Source organism: Amblyomma maculatum, chromosome 1, assembly GCF_055883805.1.
Source record: "Amblyomma maculatum isolate TAMU_Amacu chromosome 1, ASM5588380v1, whole genome shotgun sequence".
Classification (NCBI taxonomy): Eukaryota; Metazoa; Arthropoda; class Arachnida; order Ixodida; family Ixodidae; genus Amblyomma; species Amblyomma maculatum.
This window is the reverse complement of record NC_139344.1, coordinates 257645462-257664107: the sequence shown is the minus strand read 5'-3', so window position 1 is coordinate 257664107 and position 18646 is coordinate 257645462. Positions and strand designations below refer to the sequence as shown.

The 18646-nt window shown below is 41.7% G+C and overlaps 1 protein-coding gene across 1 annotated transcript; it reads right to left on the bottom strand.

Moving 5' to 3' along the window:
- Positions 1-2528: 2528 nt before the first annotated feature.
- On the bottom strand, positions 2529-17167 carry LOC146206300 (uncharacterized). Its single transcript, XM_084587562.1, has 3 exons — positions 14574-17167; positions 9678-9824; positions 2529-2634 (listed from the first exon to the last, which is right to left on the bottom strand). Exons 1-3 carry the CDS (start codon positions 17165-17167, stop codon positions 2529-2531), a joined length of 2847 nt encoding a protein of 948 aa, XP_084443688.1.
- Between the last annotated feature and the right edge of the window lie 1479 nt (positions 17168-18646).

Genomic DNA, 18646 nt, shown 5'->3' with positions numbered 1-18646 from the left:
CCGCTTTACTGAGTCAAGAATGGTTCAGAAGAATGAGCTGGCTTGTTAACGCACGCGTTTCTTTTTTTTTTTTTTGACGTTTATGCTGCACACGCATGTTTAAGTTATTATTCCTGTCTTTTGCAGTTGCCTGAGCAGCAGAGGACACAAATCTGTTGAATTCATCGGTTTATGTGTGCACCGAGCGCGGCTTCATGAGTATGCGGTATATGCTCGAAAGAGTGCCACGCGTCGTCTGCTAGCGCTGCCCCTGGACCCCTCGAGAGGGCGCTCGGGTAGTTGTCGCTACCTTTAAAAAAATAGAGGAGCCTTAGCTGCGGAGGGGTTTTAAGCTGCGGTAGTGTTCCTGTATATAGAGGGGTTTTACCTGTATATGGACCGCAGCGCCACCGTGCGTTACTGCTGACGGAGCAGACGACGCGCGCACCCGTGCGCTTCGAAATGCATTCGCTGCGCACTGTCTGGTGCCTTGTACGTGCGATGCCGCTCTTTAGTTTTTTTATTTCAGTTTAGTCGTAGTATTGAATTCGCGCCCCAGTTATTAACATAACTACGGAAACGTTTTTTTTTTTTTTTTTTTTTTTTTTTTTTTTTTTTTTTTTGTCGTGACCGAAGTTTTGCGCGCATGCCCTGGAGCCGATGGAGAAACGAAGCTACTGTTTATACCCTATTATCCTCACTGAATACTACCGCAATGCCGTATTGTAATAACGTTTTCTGAAGATTTTGTATAAGCAATTCCGCTTGCATGAAGGACTATATTAGATGCACATTCTAGGCGAAAAACAGAGCGCTGTCGCCGGCGGCATCACGCTATAATTTCATCTTAACTTCAAGTTACGTTATAGCACATAAGTAGAACTGAAACCTATCGGATGCATGCCCAATTAAAGCACGCAAGATGGAAACCCGAGCCCTGCAAATCGCATCGCGCTTCAGGTATACTTCAGGCAAACTGCTGATATGCATTCTTTGGTGCTTATGAAGCCGACCGTAGCCACTCGAATCCCCTTTTCTTGAATTGCGTTTTGCAGCCTCAAAATATGTTTTAGCTGCCAGCAGCTGCTTGAGAGGAAGGCACTAACCCTTCTTTCAAACTCTGCCCTTTAAAGGTGATCATTTTTATTTTTCATTTCCTTTAATTTACTAACTTTGTCACCAATTGTCTCTCATATGACAACCTGCTCGAGACTTGGAAGTCTTTTTATTCTTTACACCCGCCAGACTTGATCCTTTTCTCTTTGACAGGGTGTTCTGAGTTAATGTTCTGAGTTAACTTTCGCAAGTATACGTATTTGCAGGCCATGCATGCGTGCTGCATCAGAAAGAATGGTACAGTTCGTCGCGTCGCAAAGTAACGCCCATTGGAGGAGGGAAAGGTCTTTGCCATGCATGGGCTTCAATCCGCAGCCAGGACACAAACTGAGTTTTGCAATGTCCTGAAGAAGATTAATTATCTCTTCTGCTCTTCTGTTTACTTGACAGCTGCTGTCTCCTTCCCTTTCTTTGCTCGATTGTACACTGCAGCATTCATGGCAGCTTCATCTGTATGACTGCGATGGAGCAGAACTCGCCGGCTTACGTAGATTGCTTCCGGAGATGCGTCCTCGCTTGAGTGGCATGTGCGAATGTTACTTGCTCATCATCAGAAAGATCGACATTTGTCCAAGCAGTTGTTCTCCGGTAATTCATAGGTAAAAGCAAGGCCTTTCCCTATTGTCTAAACAGGTACAAGATTTCTTCTAGGTACGGTTCTCAAAATCAGCAGAAAATCGTCAACATACCACAAGATCTGCAGGACAGCCATTGTCAATAAAATGTGGTAAGGCACGGTCAACGGAAGATAACAATATATTGCATAGCACTGAGGCAAAACAGGAGCCTATGCAAATGCCCTTTCTTTTTAAACAAACTTGTCTCTTCCAAAAGAAAACAGTGGAGTGAAAATAAAAACCCTAAAAATGACAAGAACATGCTGATTTCTGAAAGGATGCAACTCCATTAAAGTCGGCACACTCGCATACGGCCCCAAACAGTTCTGCATGCAGCACGGAATAGAATTAATCTTCGACATTAATGGAAACAAAAAACCCAACATCCATCCGCTAATTTAAAAAGGCTGTATTCACCTGTCGCATTCTTTGTGGCAGAGGGATCACTTGTATTTAGATTGTTTAAGTGTTCAAGAAGAAAACGGCTAAATTGTTACCATGCGCTATGCTTGCTGACAATACATCTGAAAGGCATATCAGGCTTATGCATTTTAATAAAGAAAAAGCACTTCTAGATAACCCTTTTTGCATTTGCTAATACCGCTGGCTAATCCTGTGAGCTGCATGTCCTTGCACAGATATATCGCTTTACTCTTCACTCTGCAGGCTTGTCTGCTCACCTGAACAAATTTATTTGACCGCTGGGAAAGCCTTTTTTGCAGTAGGTTGAAGCATCACCGCGAACCCGCTTTCTTTATCCACTTGTAGAAGTCGTGGGTCATTGTCTTTGAAGTAGCTTGCTACTCACTGCCTTGCCTACTGTTCATTGAGGGAAAGGTTCTTCTGTGCAGTCCTCGGGATGTTGTCCACCCCCATCCAAAGGCACTTCTCACTATCTTCTCCAGCTTTGTTGGCAAGCTTCCTGTTTAATGCAAGCATTTCATGTGGAGTAATCTTACAGGATGCTGTACCTTAGTCCCATCTTCAGAGGCTACATCCTCAGGGATGTTGCCGTTGTCAAGGTCCACCAGACTGCAGGATTAATAATAATTGGTTCACCTAGCTGAAGGGAAGGGTGCAGTATCTGTCACACTTGTTTCTGTGGACACCTGAACCGCGCCATAAGGGGGTGGGAGTGAAAGTGGAAAAGAGAATGAGGAGCCGCAGTGGAGGGCTACAGAGTAATTTTAACCACCTAGAGATCTTTATTGTGGCAGCATTGCAAAAGAGATTTTTCAGGCTTTTTCAGCAACACATGCAAAATGCGCAGCCACGGAAACTTGGTGGTTGGTGCTGCTTTTGCATAGATAATGTTCTACTAGAAGTAGGCAATGGGAACTTTGAATTTGATTGTAAGATAATGGTCTTACAGTCATTGTTAACTGTGTTTCCACGACTGAAGGTTGATGTGACTGAGTGCTCTCTATGCATTTGAGCCCTGAACCTGTGTAGTCCAGCTTCTTTTCTGCATCTCTGTTTTTCCTATGTGCGTCTTTTAGCTGGTTAATTCTTTCTTCATGCAAATACATATTCCCTTGAATATGCCCGGTGAGCACAAGTTAATTGGTTACATTTGATGCAGTGAAGAAGGTGATACAATAGACTCTAGTGCCTTATCTTTCTTGAAGAGAGGATGTTCAGTATCTATCGTCTGATATTTGTCATATGCAAACAAACTGTAGTGGTCCCAAATTCGCGTCATCATTTAAGACCTTTAGTAACTTGAACTGCACTTGTAGCCTGGGTGACTGGTGGCCGACATCGAATTTATCGCAACAGCTGTATGCTAACAAGACTTCTAGATAGACAAGATGGTGCTTAGCTTTTGGAAAAAAAAAATTGAAATATTTTTTCCAAAAGTGATGTGCTAGTGCATTTTATCTTTGACTTATGTTTAGTGTGAGTAATGGCTTTGACGCGTAGGACAAATGAGATGCACATAAAGTGTTCCTTTGGTAAAATGTGACAAGTCTACTTGGTAAATGCACCAGCACAGCTTACCCTTGGCTTGTGTTTTCTCACTTGGGTTATGATTTGAGTGTCCTTTTACCATCATTTTAGAAAAAGCAAATCCCTCTTGAAGGTTGTCAGTGTCAGCTTGTTGAAGACATCAAGGTGAGCTGTTGTACAACCTTTTCACAATTATTTTTTAGTGCCCTTTTGGCTGCAGTTAGCTGTATCCCTTGTTGCAGGCTACATATATGGTGACAGTGCAAGCATACAGCTGGGGGATTCTATGAGAGATCAAACTGCCGAAATATTTCACATTTTTAATTTCCTTGATTTATTTATATATCATACACAGATTTCTCAGTACAGCTGTAGTGAAATTAGTTTTGTGCAAATGCTGATATTTCAGAAGAAAAAAATTATAAACAACATCATGGCAGAAGCAGTTTTTCCATGCACAGCACTTTTTCGGAATAGTGATATAAAGGCCTCGATGATCATTTTTTATCTGCTTTGAGTATAATGGAGAAAGGGCATGTCGGACATATTACTGATGCCGTGAGGAAGTCACCTCGTCCTAAAAGAAGTTTTGAAAATAGCCTCAAGTTACATATGAGGCTATTGTCAATAAATTTTTTCTCCTCGACTATAAGGTGCTCCTACTTCAAAATTGTGCAATAGATAAACACTAGGTACTAAAAAAATGTTAACAAAGGTTTTTGTCATGTACAAAATGGAAGCACATTGAACACTGTCCCAAATATGGCATATTCAAGCATAGCAGTTTTTCAAACATTACAGGGGGGAAAAAAAATAAAGACCCCTAAATTTTCTTAAAATTTCAGGAACAAGTTTCTAGGAGGAGATAAAAAGAATGTTAAAGAGCATGTTACAATATATTGTTTCCAACAATATTGTAAGAGCTGGAACCTGTAGCTTCTCAAGCATCAGCAGAAGCATCATGAAGGTGCAGAGCAACAAATACACTCCCCGCACCTTGAAATGTTAACCCTATGCTAAGGCTGAGGCCTTTGCCATAAGGAGAAAGCATACCTAAATACACTATTAAGAACTAACATTAATCTGTGACGTAAGCAGGATGCGGCGATGCCACTATCTGTGGGTGTGGGTAATGGCTCGGCGTGCTGCCCTTAGGAATACATATATATATATAAATAAGTTTTCAGTATAAATTTTTTATTTCATAGTGCACCTATGATCATATTTGCGTCTCCAGGTCCTTGCTTTGACTTTCTGCTGTTTGCTTACTGGTCTTTCATTTTTCTCATTATAACCATTTAATTATAATGTGCATTTTGGGTTTCTTTTTGCCCCAGTTCGTTTAATTTTGTTAGTTTTCCATGTAGCTATTCCAAGGCAAGCATTTCCATCATCATCATCATCAGCCTGATTATACCCACTGCAGGGCGAAGGCCTCTCCCATATTTCTCCACTTAACCCGGTTCTGTGCTAGCTGCATCCACTTGACCCCTGCGAACTCCTTAATCTCATCCGCCCACCTAACTTTCTGCCGCCCCCTGCTACGCTTTCCTTCCCTTGGAATCCAGTTTGTTACCCTCAGCGACCATCGGTTATCCTCTCTTCGCACTACATGTCCTGCCCATGTCCATTTCTTCTTCTTGATTTCCACTAGAATGTTGGTAACTTGAGTTATTTCTCTGACCCACTCTGCACGCTTTCTATCTTTTAATGTTACCCCTACCATTTTTCGTTCCATAGCCCTCTGGGTTGTCCTCAACTTAAGTAGAACTCTCCTGGTTAGCCTCCACGTTTCAGCCCCATAGGTGAGTACAGGCAAGATGCAACTGTTGTATACTTTCCTCTTGAGCGATACCGGTAAGCTGCTAGTCATAATCTGCAAGTGCTTGCCAAATGCGCTCCATCCCAATCTTATTCTTCTTATTTCCTTTTCATGGTCCGGATCTGCTGTTACTACCTGTCCTAAGTAGACATATTCGCCTACTACTTCCAGTATTTCGCTACCTAATGTAAACTGCTGTTCCTTCCCGAGGCTGTTGAACATTACCTTAGTCTTCTGCATATTGATTTTCAAGCCTACCTTTCTACTTTTTCTGTCTAGGTCATCAATCATTATTTGCAGTTCATCCCCCGAGTTGCTTAGCAAGGCAATGTCATCAGCAAATTGCAGATTACTGAGGTATTCTCCATCTACCCTTATCCCTAACTGCTCCCATTCCAAGTCTCTGAATACTTCCTCTAAACAAGCTGTGAATAGTACTGGGGAGATTGTGTCTCCTTGCCTAACACCTTTTTTTATGGGAATTTTGTTACTTTCTTTATGCAGAACTATGGTTGCTGTGCAGCCACTATATATATCTTCCAGCACTTTCACGTACAGCTCGTCTACCCCCTGATTTCGCAATGCCTGCATCACCGCCGAGGTTTAAACTGAGTCAAATGCTTTTTCATAATCAATGAATGCTATGTATAAGGGCTGGTTATATTCCGAGCATTTTTCTATCACCTGATTGATGGTATGGATATGATCGATAGTAGAGTACCGTTTCCGAAACCCTGCTTGATCCTTTGCTTGATTGCAGTCTAAGGTTGTCCTGATTCTATTAGTGATTACCTTAGTAAATACCTTATATGTAACAGACAGTAAGCTGATTGGTCTGTAATTTTTAAGGTCCTTAGAGTCCCCTTTCTTGTGAATGAGGATAATGTTTGCGTTCTTCCATGGTTCCGGTACCGTCGATGACACCAGGCACTGCGTATACAGGGTGGCCAGTTTTTCTAGCACGATATCCCCCCCGTCCTTCAGCAAATCTGTAGTTATCTGATCCTCTCCAGCTGATTTCCCCCTTTTCATAGTTTCTAGTGCTTTCTTGATCTCGTCCTTCGTCACTGGTGGAACGTCTGTCTGTTTTTCCCTACCGCCAATCTCATTACGGTCCTGACTACTTTGGCTACTGTAGAGATCTGTATAGAACTCCTCGGCTACTTTGACTATCTTGTCCATATTAGTGATGACGTTGCCCGCCTTGTCCCTTATCGCATACATCTGGTTTCTGCCTATGCCCAATTTCTTCTTTACCGCTTTAAGGCTTCCCCCGTTTTTTACAGCATGCTCAATTTTGTCCATGTTATACTTCCTTATATCGGCCACCTTGCGCTTATTGATTAGCTTTGATATCTCGGCCAATTCGATCTGGTTTGTTGGATTGGAAGCTTTCATACTCTGGCGTTTCTTAATCAAATCTTTCGTCTCCTTATACAGCTTACCGGTATCCTCTCTAACTATCCTACCGCCTACCTCTACCGCGCACTCAGTAATGATATTTCTGAAATTATTGTTCCTTGCCTCTAGGGTAATGTCGCCATCCTCAGTTAGAGCTGAATACCTATTCTGTAGCGAGATCCTGAACTCTTCTGCCCTCCCCCTCACCGCTAATTCGTTGATGGGTTTCTTTCTTACTAATCTATTGCGTTCCTTCTTCAGATTTAGGCTAATTCGGGACCTCACCATCCTGTGGTCACTGCATCGCACTTTCCCGATTACCTCTACATTTCCATATTGTTTCCTAATTTTTTCAATTTGCCTGTCAGAAATACTACAAAATAAGGAAATCAGGTTGTCTTTTAAGAAAAGTTCGAATAGAGCCTACAACAAATTATGGACATGTAAAATGAATGTGGAAAAGCGCACATTGGAATGATTTAAGAATATTGCCTTTGAAGTGACGTTTTATGTGAACACGTTTTTTTTTTTAAGGAATGTATTCGGTTGTGCTAAATGAAGAATAACTTTGTAGTTGCACTTTAGAGTCAGAACATTTCACTAACAACCTGTATTTTATGCATTCGTATGCGTATCATCCTAATCTGCTATCCACCCACAGATAGCTGTGCTGCTGCATTCTGCTAACATTGAAGATTCTCATTGGCCAGTGATAATTTAATGAGGTATATGCAACCTCTTCACAGTGCAGGTTTCATTCTTAAGACTCTTAACACATAAGTAAAAATTTTGAGCAGTGTTTGCTAATTTTTTGTACCTTTATTCAGATATTTGTGACGATGATTGAGAAGCTACAGCTTTCAACTTTGATAACATTGTTGGAAACAATATAATGCAACAAATTGTTGGTTATTCTTTTTCATCTCCTTGTAGAATCATTACTGAAATGTTGGGAAAATTTGGAGGTGGGTTTTTTTTCCTCCGATTTTCAAAAAGACTATAATGCTATATGTTCAAACTTGCCATATTTGGGACTGCATTTCATGTGATTTCATTTCATATATGACAAAAAAAGAAATACTCTTACACTTTTTTTGGCACCTAATGACTTATCAATTCTGCAATTTTGAAATATGTGTTCCTTATAATTGTGGAGAAAAAAACAATGATTGAAAATGGCCTCATTTGAGACTTGTGGCATTTTTTTAAATTTTTCCAGGAAGCGGCGACTTCCTCATAGAAAATCAGAAATATGCGTGGCATATGATGCACTCTTTCTTCCTTTTACTCTTAGCAGATAGAATATATTTGTCGTGGACTGTATATCTCGATTTGTCATTTCAAAGTTGCAAAAAAAGCGCTGTGCATGGAAAAGCTACCTCTGCCACAATGCTGTTTGTAAATTTTTCTTCCAAAATATTACTATTCTCACAAAACTAATTAAGCTATTGGCCAACTGAGAAATGTAACCAAGAAAATAAAAATCTGAAATATTCAGGCAGTCTGATCTCTCATGGAATCACCCACCTATAATAGGGTGCAGTACCATAAAAATGAGGCAGATACCCCACAAAGGAAGTTCTCTAACAAATGGTGTCATGAGATGCATGATGCCATTTAGGGAGCTTCTTGTGAGGAGTATTTGAGTCTGTGTTCTTAGGTTGCATTCAATTATAGCTGTACCCTTTCACTAGCACCAATTTGTCACCTGCAACATGTGGGCATACCACTAACTGCTGCCACTGAGGCGCAGAAAAGGCATTCCCCAAAGGGTTGTGAAATGGTCTAAAACAAGACTTCAGCATAGCTAACCAAGATGTCTTCAAGAACAGACTGGAAGGAGTGTTGCTGTCTTGTAGTCCATTTCAGAGTGGCTGCTGTGACTTGCAGATGAGTTGGTAGGCTTGACAAGCTGAAAACTAGATGTCTTCAAGATGGGTTTGCATTTCCTAGGTGGCTGTTAAACATGTTGGCCAGTAGTTGGCCAGTAGTTGGCCAGATAGGTTGGTCCAACAGCTTTTGGGAACCAGTTTTCCATCATCTTTATCACCCATTGGAAAGCAATGTTCAAGCAGGATGTTTACAAAGTGTTTGGGCCAACTCAAACGATGTGAATAAATTCATGGACCATGGAATCAATCCATTAGAGGTGTGTCATGCCAATTTTGACCGATGGTGGCGTGGTGGCCACTTCTAGTCTGTGGCGGCCAGAGGATTAAGTGGCATCGACGCAGCGCTGGATATTCATTGACAGCGATGCACAGATATTTTGCATCGACAGTGTGGAAACTGAAACCAGAAACTTGAAAACTTATTTGCTACATCTTTATTATTTAATGCTACTTGGTTAAAATTTTGGTCTTTTTATACAAAGGGCTGAGAGGACTTGAAAGTGAGAGACAAAACTTACGTTAATATCTTTCCCCTTTCTCTAAGCAACTTCTTCCAGGTCATCCCTTGAAGTGTACTGATAAATCAATCAGTAGATGAAAAAACAGTTGGTGGAATTCAACCCATTATAAGTTAAAGGCGCCAAAACAACACGCACACACATAAGAAAAGAAGAACGGGACAGAGCGCCACTCACAACTGATTTATTGTGCAGGAAAAAGTACATATATATCACTGCCGGCACATGCGCATGGCGCCTTTAACTTATAATGAATAGACACCAACTAGCCCAACAAGAAGTTCTCTTAAGGAATTCAACCCGGCTGAACTTAGTGAGTGTAAGCTCGTGCTATGAGCACGGACCAGTCGCTTCTTGCTGTTCAGAAGTCTCGGCTGCAAACCTGGCAGGATTGCATTCCCCATGGCTAGCAAGGTGGGCCTTGTGCTGGGCTACATCAGCAGGATTTCCCGATTCAGCCTGACCCCTGCAACATAGTGTAGACGTCGATGACTCTGGCATCGCATCATCTATGGCTAGACTGAGGAAGCTAGTCACAGTAAAGCAACTTATATACCCTCTCCAAGCAGTTGTCATGTGGAGGCGAGAGCATCGGTTTAAACCTGCAGTGAGGTGGGGGAGTAGCTCACGGCGCAGCTGGCGGTCATGTGATTGTGAGGCTGATGGCACTCGCAGTTCAGCCTGCCAAAGGGGCGAGTGTGCGGTGCGGCTGTACCTAGCTTGCTCAAATGAATGACCTTGAGAATGGTAGCAAATGAGCATAATCAAAACATTCCCAACTGGGCAATAAGTGGGATCACTTGTTTTGGATATCAGTCACTTTTTCCTTAAGTAGCTTTATTATAATTACCTTTTTGTAGCAAAAGCTACACTGCACTAGGTTTTCAAGCCATTAATTAGCGTGACACCATGTTACCATGGCACCATGGAAGACGAAGAAGAATCGTCACCCAGTTCAGCAGCATTGAACCCTTCTCTTTTTTCTCCAGGAAGAAAAATGAATTAAAACATTTTTTTTTCTTCTTTTTTTTTAGCAAGTGAACATCTTTCAGCTTCAATATGTTATGGTATTGTAGAACACAAACTTTTTTATCATGATAACTTGTATCATTAGATAAAATGAATAAAACACAATAAAAAAAATGCTGGCTTTGCTTGGATGCACAGCCATCCCTGAAGAATAAATTTTTGAAATAATTTTTACCATGCAATAGACATGTAGGTATATTTTTGGTTAGGAAACACATTAATAAGAAATGGCAGATAACAGTGATTACCATTGTTATCTGCCATCTCTTATTAATGTGTTTCCTAAACAAAAATGTATCTACATGTCCATTGCACGGTCTGGTTACTTTGTAACATTCACAAAAATAATCTGTTATATATATATATATTGGGTGTGTTGAGATAAGAACAGTCGAAGTCCCATGACCACTTTCTGTTTTCAATTAAATTCTTATATGTATGTATATATATAACAAGATATAAGTTTCTGGTGTATATATATATATATATATATATATATATATATATAAAATGGGTGCGTTCATATAAGAACGGGAATCGAAGTCCCATGACCACTTTTTGTTTTCAATGAAATTTTGATATGTGATGTGCAGATGTCTCCCCAGAAAGGAATGAACCCTAGTTTTGCACAATATGCCGTGCTTTTTTTGGAAAAGAATCATATATCATTAGAGGTGAGGTTACAAGCGGCGTTTTTGCAATTTCGAAAAGTTGCAAGTTTGGAGCCCTGCTGCTCATGCAACATTTTGTCGTGCATAACTTTTTACTCAATAGATGTGTATGAAACATTTAATTTTAGAGCAGCTATTAAAGCCAGTTTCTTTTTACCGCAGTTGCATTAAAAAAAAATGCAAATGTTGCTTCTGGAGCGACGCATTGTGAACCAATAAAGTGAATTTTGATCCTAAAGTCTGGCACGAACCACTGAGTTGTTGTCACTAAAACTTTTTCTCTTTATTATGTAGGTTCTGTTCTTAATTTCATGCAAAATGTGGAGCTCAAGATAGCTAGGTCTTTTCTCCACAACGCATCGACTTCGATCAAAATTTGAAAACAGCAAAAAAAGGGACAACTTTGATTCTACTTTAAAGGGAAACATCATCTTCAATATTTATTAAAATCTCCCTCAACGACCCTCAGTACCTCAGAAATATTACAGACTAAGAAATGTTGCATTATATTGTTTAAAATTGCAAAAATAAATTAAAACAATGCTCGTACTGAAAATTTTAAATATTCAGCACTACATTCTGGCACGATGCGATAAAGTGTTCACACTGAAATTTTTTCTCTGTTATATAGGCCTTGCTCTTTATTACTGGAAAAATTTGTAGCTCTAGAGTTATCCATTAAGTTCTCCACATTACTTTGAAATCGGCAAAAATTCAAAAATACAAACGAATGGAACCTTTGAGTCGAATTTAACAAAATCTTCAATTCTTTTTGAAATCTTCTAAAAACAATCCTCAGTTTTTTATAATATCAGACACTAAAAAGTTTTGCATTTTGCAAACTAGGAGTATAAAAAAATATAAAGCTGAGCGCATGGTTGTGTTCTATAGAATTGCTGAGGACTTTCTCTTAAAAGGAGTAGGCGTCAGAAATTCGATGTAGTATTTACTGAATGTTGTTAAATCTTATCTTCCGCAATATCCAAAGCCTTCTCAGTGCTTATAAAGTTGATTTCTGCTTGTTGGCAGAGTTGACAGCAGCTTAAATTGGAATAAATTCACTACTTTTTTTCCATTTCAATGAAAGATGCGAGTGAGGGTTGAAGTTTTTCTCTATCCCGTAATTTTTTGTTATTGTGCAGTGCAGTGGTATTCAATCCAGCTCTTAAATATATCCTTTCATTTCTTGGTTATGACAAAATTAATATTTTTGAAGATGAAATCCCTAACGTGCACATATGTATAACTGTCGTACGCAAAACACATTGCAGCATGATAGTTTTGGTGAAATTATATACTTCTTTATATAATCGCGGAGGAGGAAAAACTGCTCCATCGCGACTAGTAAAAATTGCCATAAAGTTGCTCTTCCACCCTTCTGTGGTAACACGTCGTCTCTTGCCTGGTTGAACTTTTTCGACATCATGTCATGGTCGTTTGTTGTGATAGTGGCACTTGCAGTTTTCCGTTTTAGTCGCACAAATCCAACAATATAGGATGCATTAATTACTATGCACAAGAGCCATAAAAGGTGGTTTCATGAGAAATTTAGCACTAATTAACAAATTTCAAAAGGTGTCAGCCTGAATAAAAATCATGATTGGATATTACTATGCAGAACTATAGGCTCATGCATTCTTTTCGAGCTTTCCACTTCTTGCCGTCTATATGCAGCCTAAAATTAGATTTGCGCTGTAGCATCATGATTGCAAAATGTTTCATGGCCATTACATTTTGAGAAAAGCATGCAGTTTGAACACAGCACAAAATAAAAAAGTGTAAGCAAAAGCTGCCTACCACGTTGAGATAACTGAACTAATTAGCTGCCAGATCTAGGTCACTATACAGTTCCAACGATAGTAATGATTTAGACGCTGTTCAGACAAAAACAACTGTGAACAATTTCACACCTGCTTTCTCTCACACTCTCCACTTGTGCAGTAAGCATTTTTGCCATCATTATCATTTTGTTCAAAAAAGACAGTCAATTTAGCTTGGTTAATTAAGAAAATGCAAATTTCGACCTCCTAAGGTTCATTAACATGCACCAACATTTCACAGCACATGGGCACCTTGCTTTTCATCTCCATCGAAAAGCGGCCGCCGCGGCCAGGATTCGACCTCGTGTCCTTAGGTTCAGCAGTCGAGCACCCTAACCACTGAAGCACTGCTGCGGGGCTTAATTTACTTTGTCAAGATTGTTAGAATAATTTTATTCAAGGTCATACATGGTTGTACAGCAGTGTATACAATCACAATCTGTTTGGGGTATTACACTGTATAAAATGGTGTGACATAGTGTTCCTGTGTTCTAGAAGTAACAGTGTTAAGGGCTCCTCCTAGTCAGTGGTTCCTTTGCCGAAAAGATTTTTTTACTGGGTTATGGTGCATAGACAAATGCATAGTGTCTAGAAAGGGTCCACCGGTCCACTTCCAGTTAACTCTGCTTGGTTTCTAGAACAGTGTACCCTACTAGGGTGTCCTAACCCTGCTCCGTGCCGGCTGTGGCAATCTTATTCCTGCAAACATTCCAAATCTGTATGTTCACCTGAATCCCTTCCAGCCTCTTTGCTTGTCTTCTCTCATTAAACCTTATATTGACATTACATGCTCTGCCCATGCCCATTCACAATGAGAGTAAAAGTGCTGTGTGGGACAAAGTAATTGCACACACTAAGATAACAGAGGTTCAATGCTTTTTCTCTTTGCCCATTTTTTTAATGACACTGCAATAGTCTGGCTTTCTTTTTTTACAACTGATACAAGAGCTAAAGTGCAGCCAGAACGTCAACGTCGCTTCTTCCTCCTCCCAGAGGTTGGAGGTGGAGGGGCAGTGCTAACAGCCGTGGTTTCTTGGCGATTTTTTTCTGGTGGAGCTGGTGCAGTTTCATTTTGTTTGCTAGTACCATCTCTGTAAAAAAAAAGTGACAGATGATTACTTTTACATCTCAGGACAAAGACGTCCAAATATATGATTAGCAACCTTCACTTTTTCAGGTGTTAAGAAAAAAAGAAAATGGTAGTTACACCTGTAGCAATAAGGATGAGCAGTGCTACCTGGTTAACCTTGTGCTTTTGAGACTCATTTGCTCTGAATGCTAATGCCATGTACGAGTGTGACAACTGTTTTCTGAATTAAGGTTCATACAGTCCTGGCTGACAACACACCCAACTAGCTAGCACCATGAGACTCATCATGACCAATCATGACTTCAGAGTTGTATGAGGCACAGGCTTCATGCATGGGGCAGTGCTGTTATAGTGGATGCCCCAACAATCCAACAGGGCTGCCCCATGCCAACTAAACTTTGCTAAGTACCTTTGCATTAACAGCTAGAGCTGTTAAAATTGTGAATGTACGTAAGGGGCTGGTTTTGGCAACAGTCAGCAAAATACAAAGCTAGCACAGCTTTAACAATATAGCTTTCTAATAACTGCCTTGTATTGGGAACATTTTTAAGGCACTGCCATTAATGCTGTTCTTTGTACTCAAAGCTTCTCTAATAATTTTCTGGTTAAGTTAAGTGTGTTATGCATCATCTTTTAGAAACCTTTCCTCTAGTACAATTGTTACTTACTGTGAGTTGCGCGCTGAAGCACCTGCTAGGCCTTTGATGTTGGGTGCCTTACGCCAAGCTGAGGAGGGGTCGATGGAAGGGAAAATACTGGGTGAGCCTGAACATTCCTCATTCGTACTTTTTTCAGAGTCTTCTGTTGCCGTTTGCACCTTAGTATCACATTCCTTAGGATCACCAGTAGCAGGCTGCTGGTTAGCTGCCGCAGAAGCAATTTGAGGATTGTCTTTGTTAACAGGTTTATCTGCTCCTGGATTTAATTTAGATGAGTTGGAACTGCTCACACTGCTCGGTGTAACAGGTAGTCGTGCAGCAAGTCTTGCGGCATGACGTGGTGCAAGCCGTGGCGGTAGCCTTGGCACAGGTGGTGCCCTGGTGCCCGGAGCACCTGGTGCCTTGAAACAGCGCCCTTGGGCCATCTTGTTTACATGGCGTGGTGCAGGAACACCACTGTATCGAGAAACTGGGGCCACAGCATTGCTTGTTGTATGCACACCCGTAGGCTGTGATGGCACTGCAGGGGACATAGTTGTGCTGGTTGCTGATATAATGCTTGTGGCACCACTGGTCAAGCAAGGCCTAACACTAGGCTGAGAGCATGCAGAGGGCATGCTCCCCAACGATGCAGGTGAAGGGAGTCGTGGCCGTGGGCCAAGCAAGGAGTCGGCGACTGGTGTTTGTGGGGTGTTGGTGCCAGCAGTGAGAGTAGCTGCAGGTCTATGTGCTGGCAGCTTTGCCACTTGTCCAAAGGAAAGTGAGGGAATGATTCCACACACCGACGTTGGTTGTGTGGTAGACTGATGCACAACTGCAGGCCCAGGTCGTAATGGAGGCCAGGTTGCAGGGGATAAAGCAGAGCCATGCCTCATTAAGGGCCTGGACGCAGGTTCTTTAGGGTTCCTGTTTTCAGGTACTAATGGTGGCCAAGATGACAATGGCCAGCGTGGATGAGAAGGCCATGATGCGTGCAAAGGCTGCCTGGGAAGAGGCCCTGGTCCCAGCCTTATCTGGGGGTTTGCCAATGCACGAGACCGATTAACTGATGGTGGAGGTGCACGAACAGCTGCAGCATAGCCAGTCAAGGAGCCCTTGACCTGAGGGCTCACCAAACTACTGGCCGAAGGTCGATGAGCTGATGGTGGAGATGCACGAACAGGTGGTGCATGAACAGCTACGGAACAGTTCAGGTGGGGGCTCACCAGTGTACAGGCTGGAGGCTGATTAGCTGCTGGCTGAGGCACACGAACAGGAGCAACGTGGCCAGGCAAAGGACAGTTCGCAGAACCAGTTCTGGCGTCCTGTGTAGTCCAAGGTGTGTGCCCATGCTGATGCCATGCAGGTGGTCTAGGTACGGTTTCATGGCTGAACTGTGAAGGCAGCTGTGGCAATGTCCAAGGATTTTTTCCAAAGTTCAAGTTGCCACCTGAAGCTGATAATGTAGGTAGCGCTGCTGAATGGTTTGGAATCATAGCAGTAAGTGCTGCATCATGCATGAGGGGGCCAGAAGCAGTGGTAGCACACACTGGGTTGCCAGGCATGGAGGTGCTAGCAGTTGGATTAGTAGATGGCAACAAATCAGGCATTGATTTGGGTAAAGTGCCAGTGCCAGCTGGCAAAGGACCAGTTAGAGAAGGCTCAGGAAGTGATGAATCATTTGTCACATTTGAGTGAAGAGCACTCTGGAAAAAGTTGGCTTTCGTCAAAGCCTCAGAGATACTTGCATCTGAAGAAGCACTGCTTGCTAGTGAACGATTAGGAAGCAAGATCTTTTGAGGAAAACCATATGAAGTATGTGGCTGCGATGCATGAGACTGGGGCATATAGTTTTTCTTTATGCCAGCTGATGGCATGGTATGCACAGTGTCCATGGTTGATACAGCAGAGCAACCAGCACTGGGCAAGTTTGTTGCATACATAGGCATGTGCTGGAGACTTGATGTTGCAAGGGAACTCTGCTTCACCTTCTTCACAGCGTTGCTATCAGGCACAAAGTTGGTGGGTGAATTCATATACGTGGTGGCTTCTGCATTGCAGTTTGCAGGGTATGTCCATGTAAAGTTATTGTGAGAAGCTTCACTGTTACCAATGCTTTGATTAGCAGTACGTGGACGAGACCTGCCAGGAGTGCGTGAAAATGTAGCAATCTGCTCAGCGCTGGGTAATCCTACGTTAGGTCTTGCATCCAAAGAAACACAATCTCCAGTGGCAGTGTTAATTGAGATTGGTGAGGAATGAACAGATGCACCTGTGTTACTTGGCTCAGAATACCTGGGAATACACTGGTTTGATTTGGACTGGCCATATGTAGGTGCACCTAAATTAGCATCGAGCTCCGACATGTTCTGCCCAAGTTCTTCAAGCCTTGCATGCATGTTTGGCATGAAGTCAGTTGGCTTTTGCCCTAATAGCTGCTGCTGCTGGTTGGAGGCAGTAGTGAAAGCTGCTTGTGTCTTTGCATTTAGCAGCCTAGTGTTCGGCACAGTCCCACGAGGAAGGCAGCCATTTGGGTGCTTAGGATGGGGTGCTTCAGGATGTAGGGTGTTCTGGCTTGCATCACAGGTAGCAAGTAAGGTGTCCTGCGCAATTAAGAAAGCCATACATTATCTTTCACATACACTTGCTGAGCTGGGGTTGCAATGGTCAAATGTAGAGATGAAAATTATTTTAACAAATTGGCTCAAATTTAATTTTTAAAATGCTGCACAGTTATACATCAGATGACTCCCTTCCTTCCTTCCAGAAATTAAACCTGACAAAACGTACCACACATTTCGCTAAAGAAATATGAGATTTCAACTGTAGCCATATAAATTTCATTATCGTAGAAGTGGAAGGTTTACAATGTGCAAAGCATTAATTGCACTAGGCCTCTAAAAGCCTCGCTGGGAATTAAAGTAGTATATGCACTGAATATTATGGTACAAATCAAGACAGATATAAAACGAAAAATACTAAACAGAGCACTGTTTACAGTAATGTCACGGAGGAATGAGTACCCAAGGTTGTGAAAGTTCGTAGAGGTTGTTGAGAATGATGTCGAGTTCTGCCTCAAGCTCGCTCTGAAGTTCTTCGAAGTTACTGCTGTTTATTTCAGGAAAAACTTTGTTTCCAAGCTGTATCGGTGACAAAGGTCCTGTGGTGGTCAACTCTCCATCGCTACCCACCTTCCACGACCACTCGGCAGCAGCACAGTCAACCTGCACTGGTGGCTGTCGAAAATGCTGAAGAGTTACTTGACACAGCCAGCGTGCCAGAATGGCAACAATACTTAGCACTACAAGAGGCTAATGGCGAATTCCAGTCAGCGATCCGAAGTGCACTCTTAATTCGTGAAAGAGCAAGATGCCTAGGAAGTCAAACTGCACTGTTGTGATTCATTCAGTATTAAGATTGGAATCGAAATTGCCCATTGAAACAGCTCTTCAGTTTTGTGGAGCAATAAAACAGGCTCAAGACCACTCATTGGAATTTGCCATAAGGCAGAGTTTCGATTTTCAATCCTAGTGACACTAAGGATCGGCTGTGTGTACTCTAACCACTCCAAGCTCTGAAATTGTACAAAAGCTATCAGAGAGCCCTAGCAGCCAAATCATGAAAGTTTACACAGACAAAAATAGATGCACATTGCACAGCAAACCTGTCATGTCTCTCCAGATAATAATAATAATAAACCTTTACAAAAAATGCTGATCTTAGTCTTAGTACTGCAGACAAAATGAGGAAGAAAGTTATGCATTGCACAGAGAGATGGCAGGCAAAAGAAGAAGTGACAGCAGCAGGAAAAAAAGGGCCTCTAATTTTGAAAGCACTAAACAGGAGAAAGAAAGCCATCAAGTGTAAATGGGTTTTCCAATTGGAAAATTCCCAATTGTGTTTGGAACCATTTAGAAGGTCCAATTGGAATGTCAGAAGCATTGCAACAGAATGTTTGAGCTGAACTGACCATAAATAACAACTTTGCAAATGTTTCCAATTAAGTAGAATGTCCAATTGGTTCCAACTGTGTACTTGGAACCGATACAGCTATAGGAGCCTAAAAGAATAGCAGTGCTCACTCCCAACACAAGTGGTAACTC

What these genes read in the sequence shown, in the direction of transcription:
- LOC146206300 (XM_084587562.1), bottom strand. Translation starts at nt 17,167, where the DNA reads ATGGCTTTCTTAATTGCGCAGGACACCTTACTTGCTACCTGTGATGCA. An exon ending in GCTTCAGCGCGCAACTCACA is followed by an intron (nt 9,825 to 14,573) that starts GTAAGTAACAAT and finishes TACTGTGACTAG; the next exon opens with CTTCCTCAGTCTAGCCATAG. An exon ending in GGGGAATGCAATCCTGCCAG is followed by an intron (nt 2,635 to 9,677) that starts GTTTGCAGCCGA and finishes TGCATTAAACAG; the next exon opens with GAAGCTTGCCAACAAAGCTG.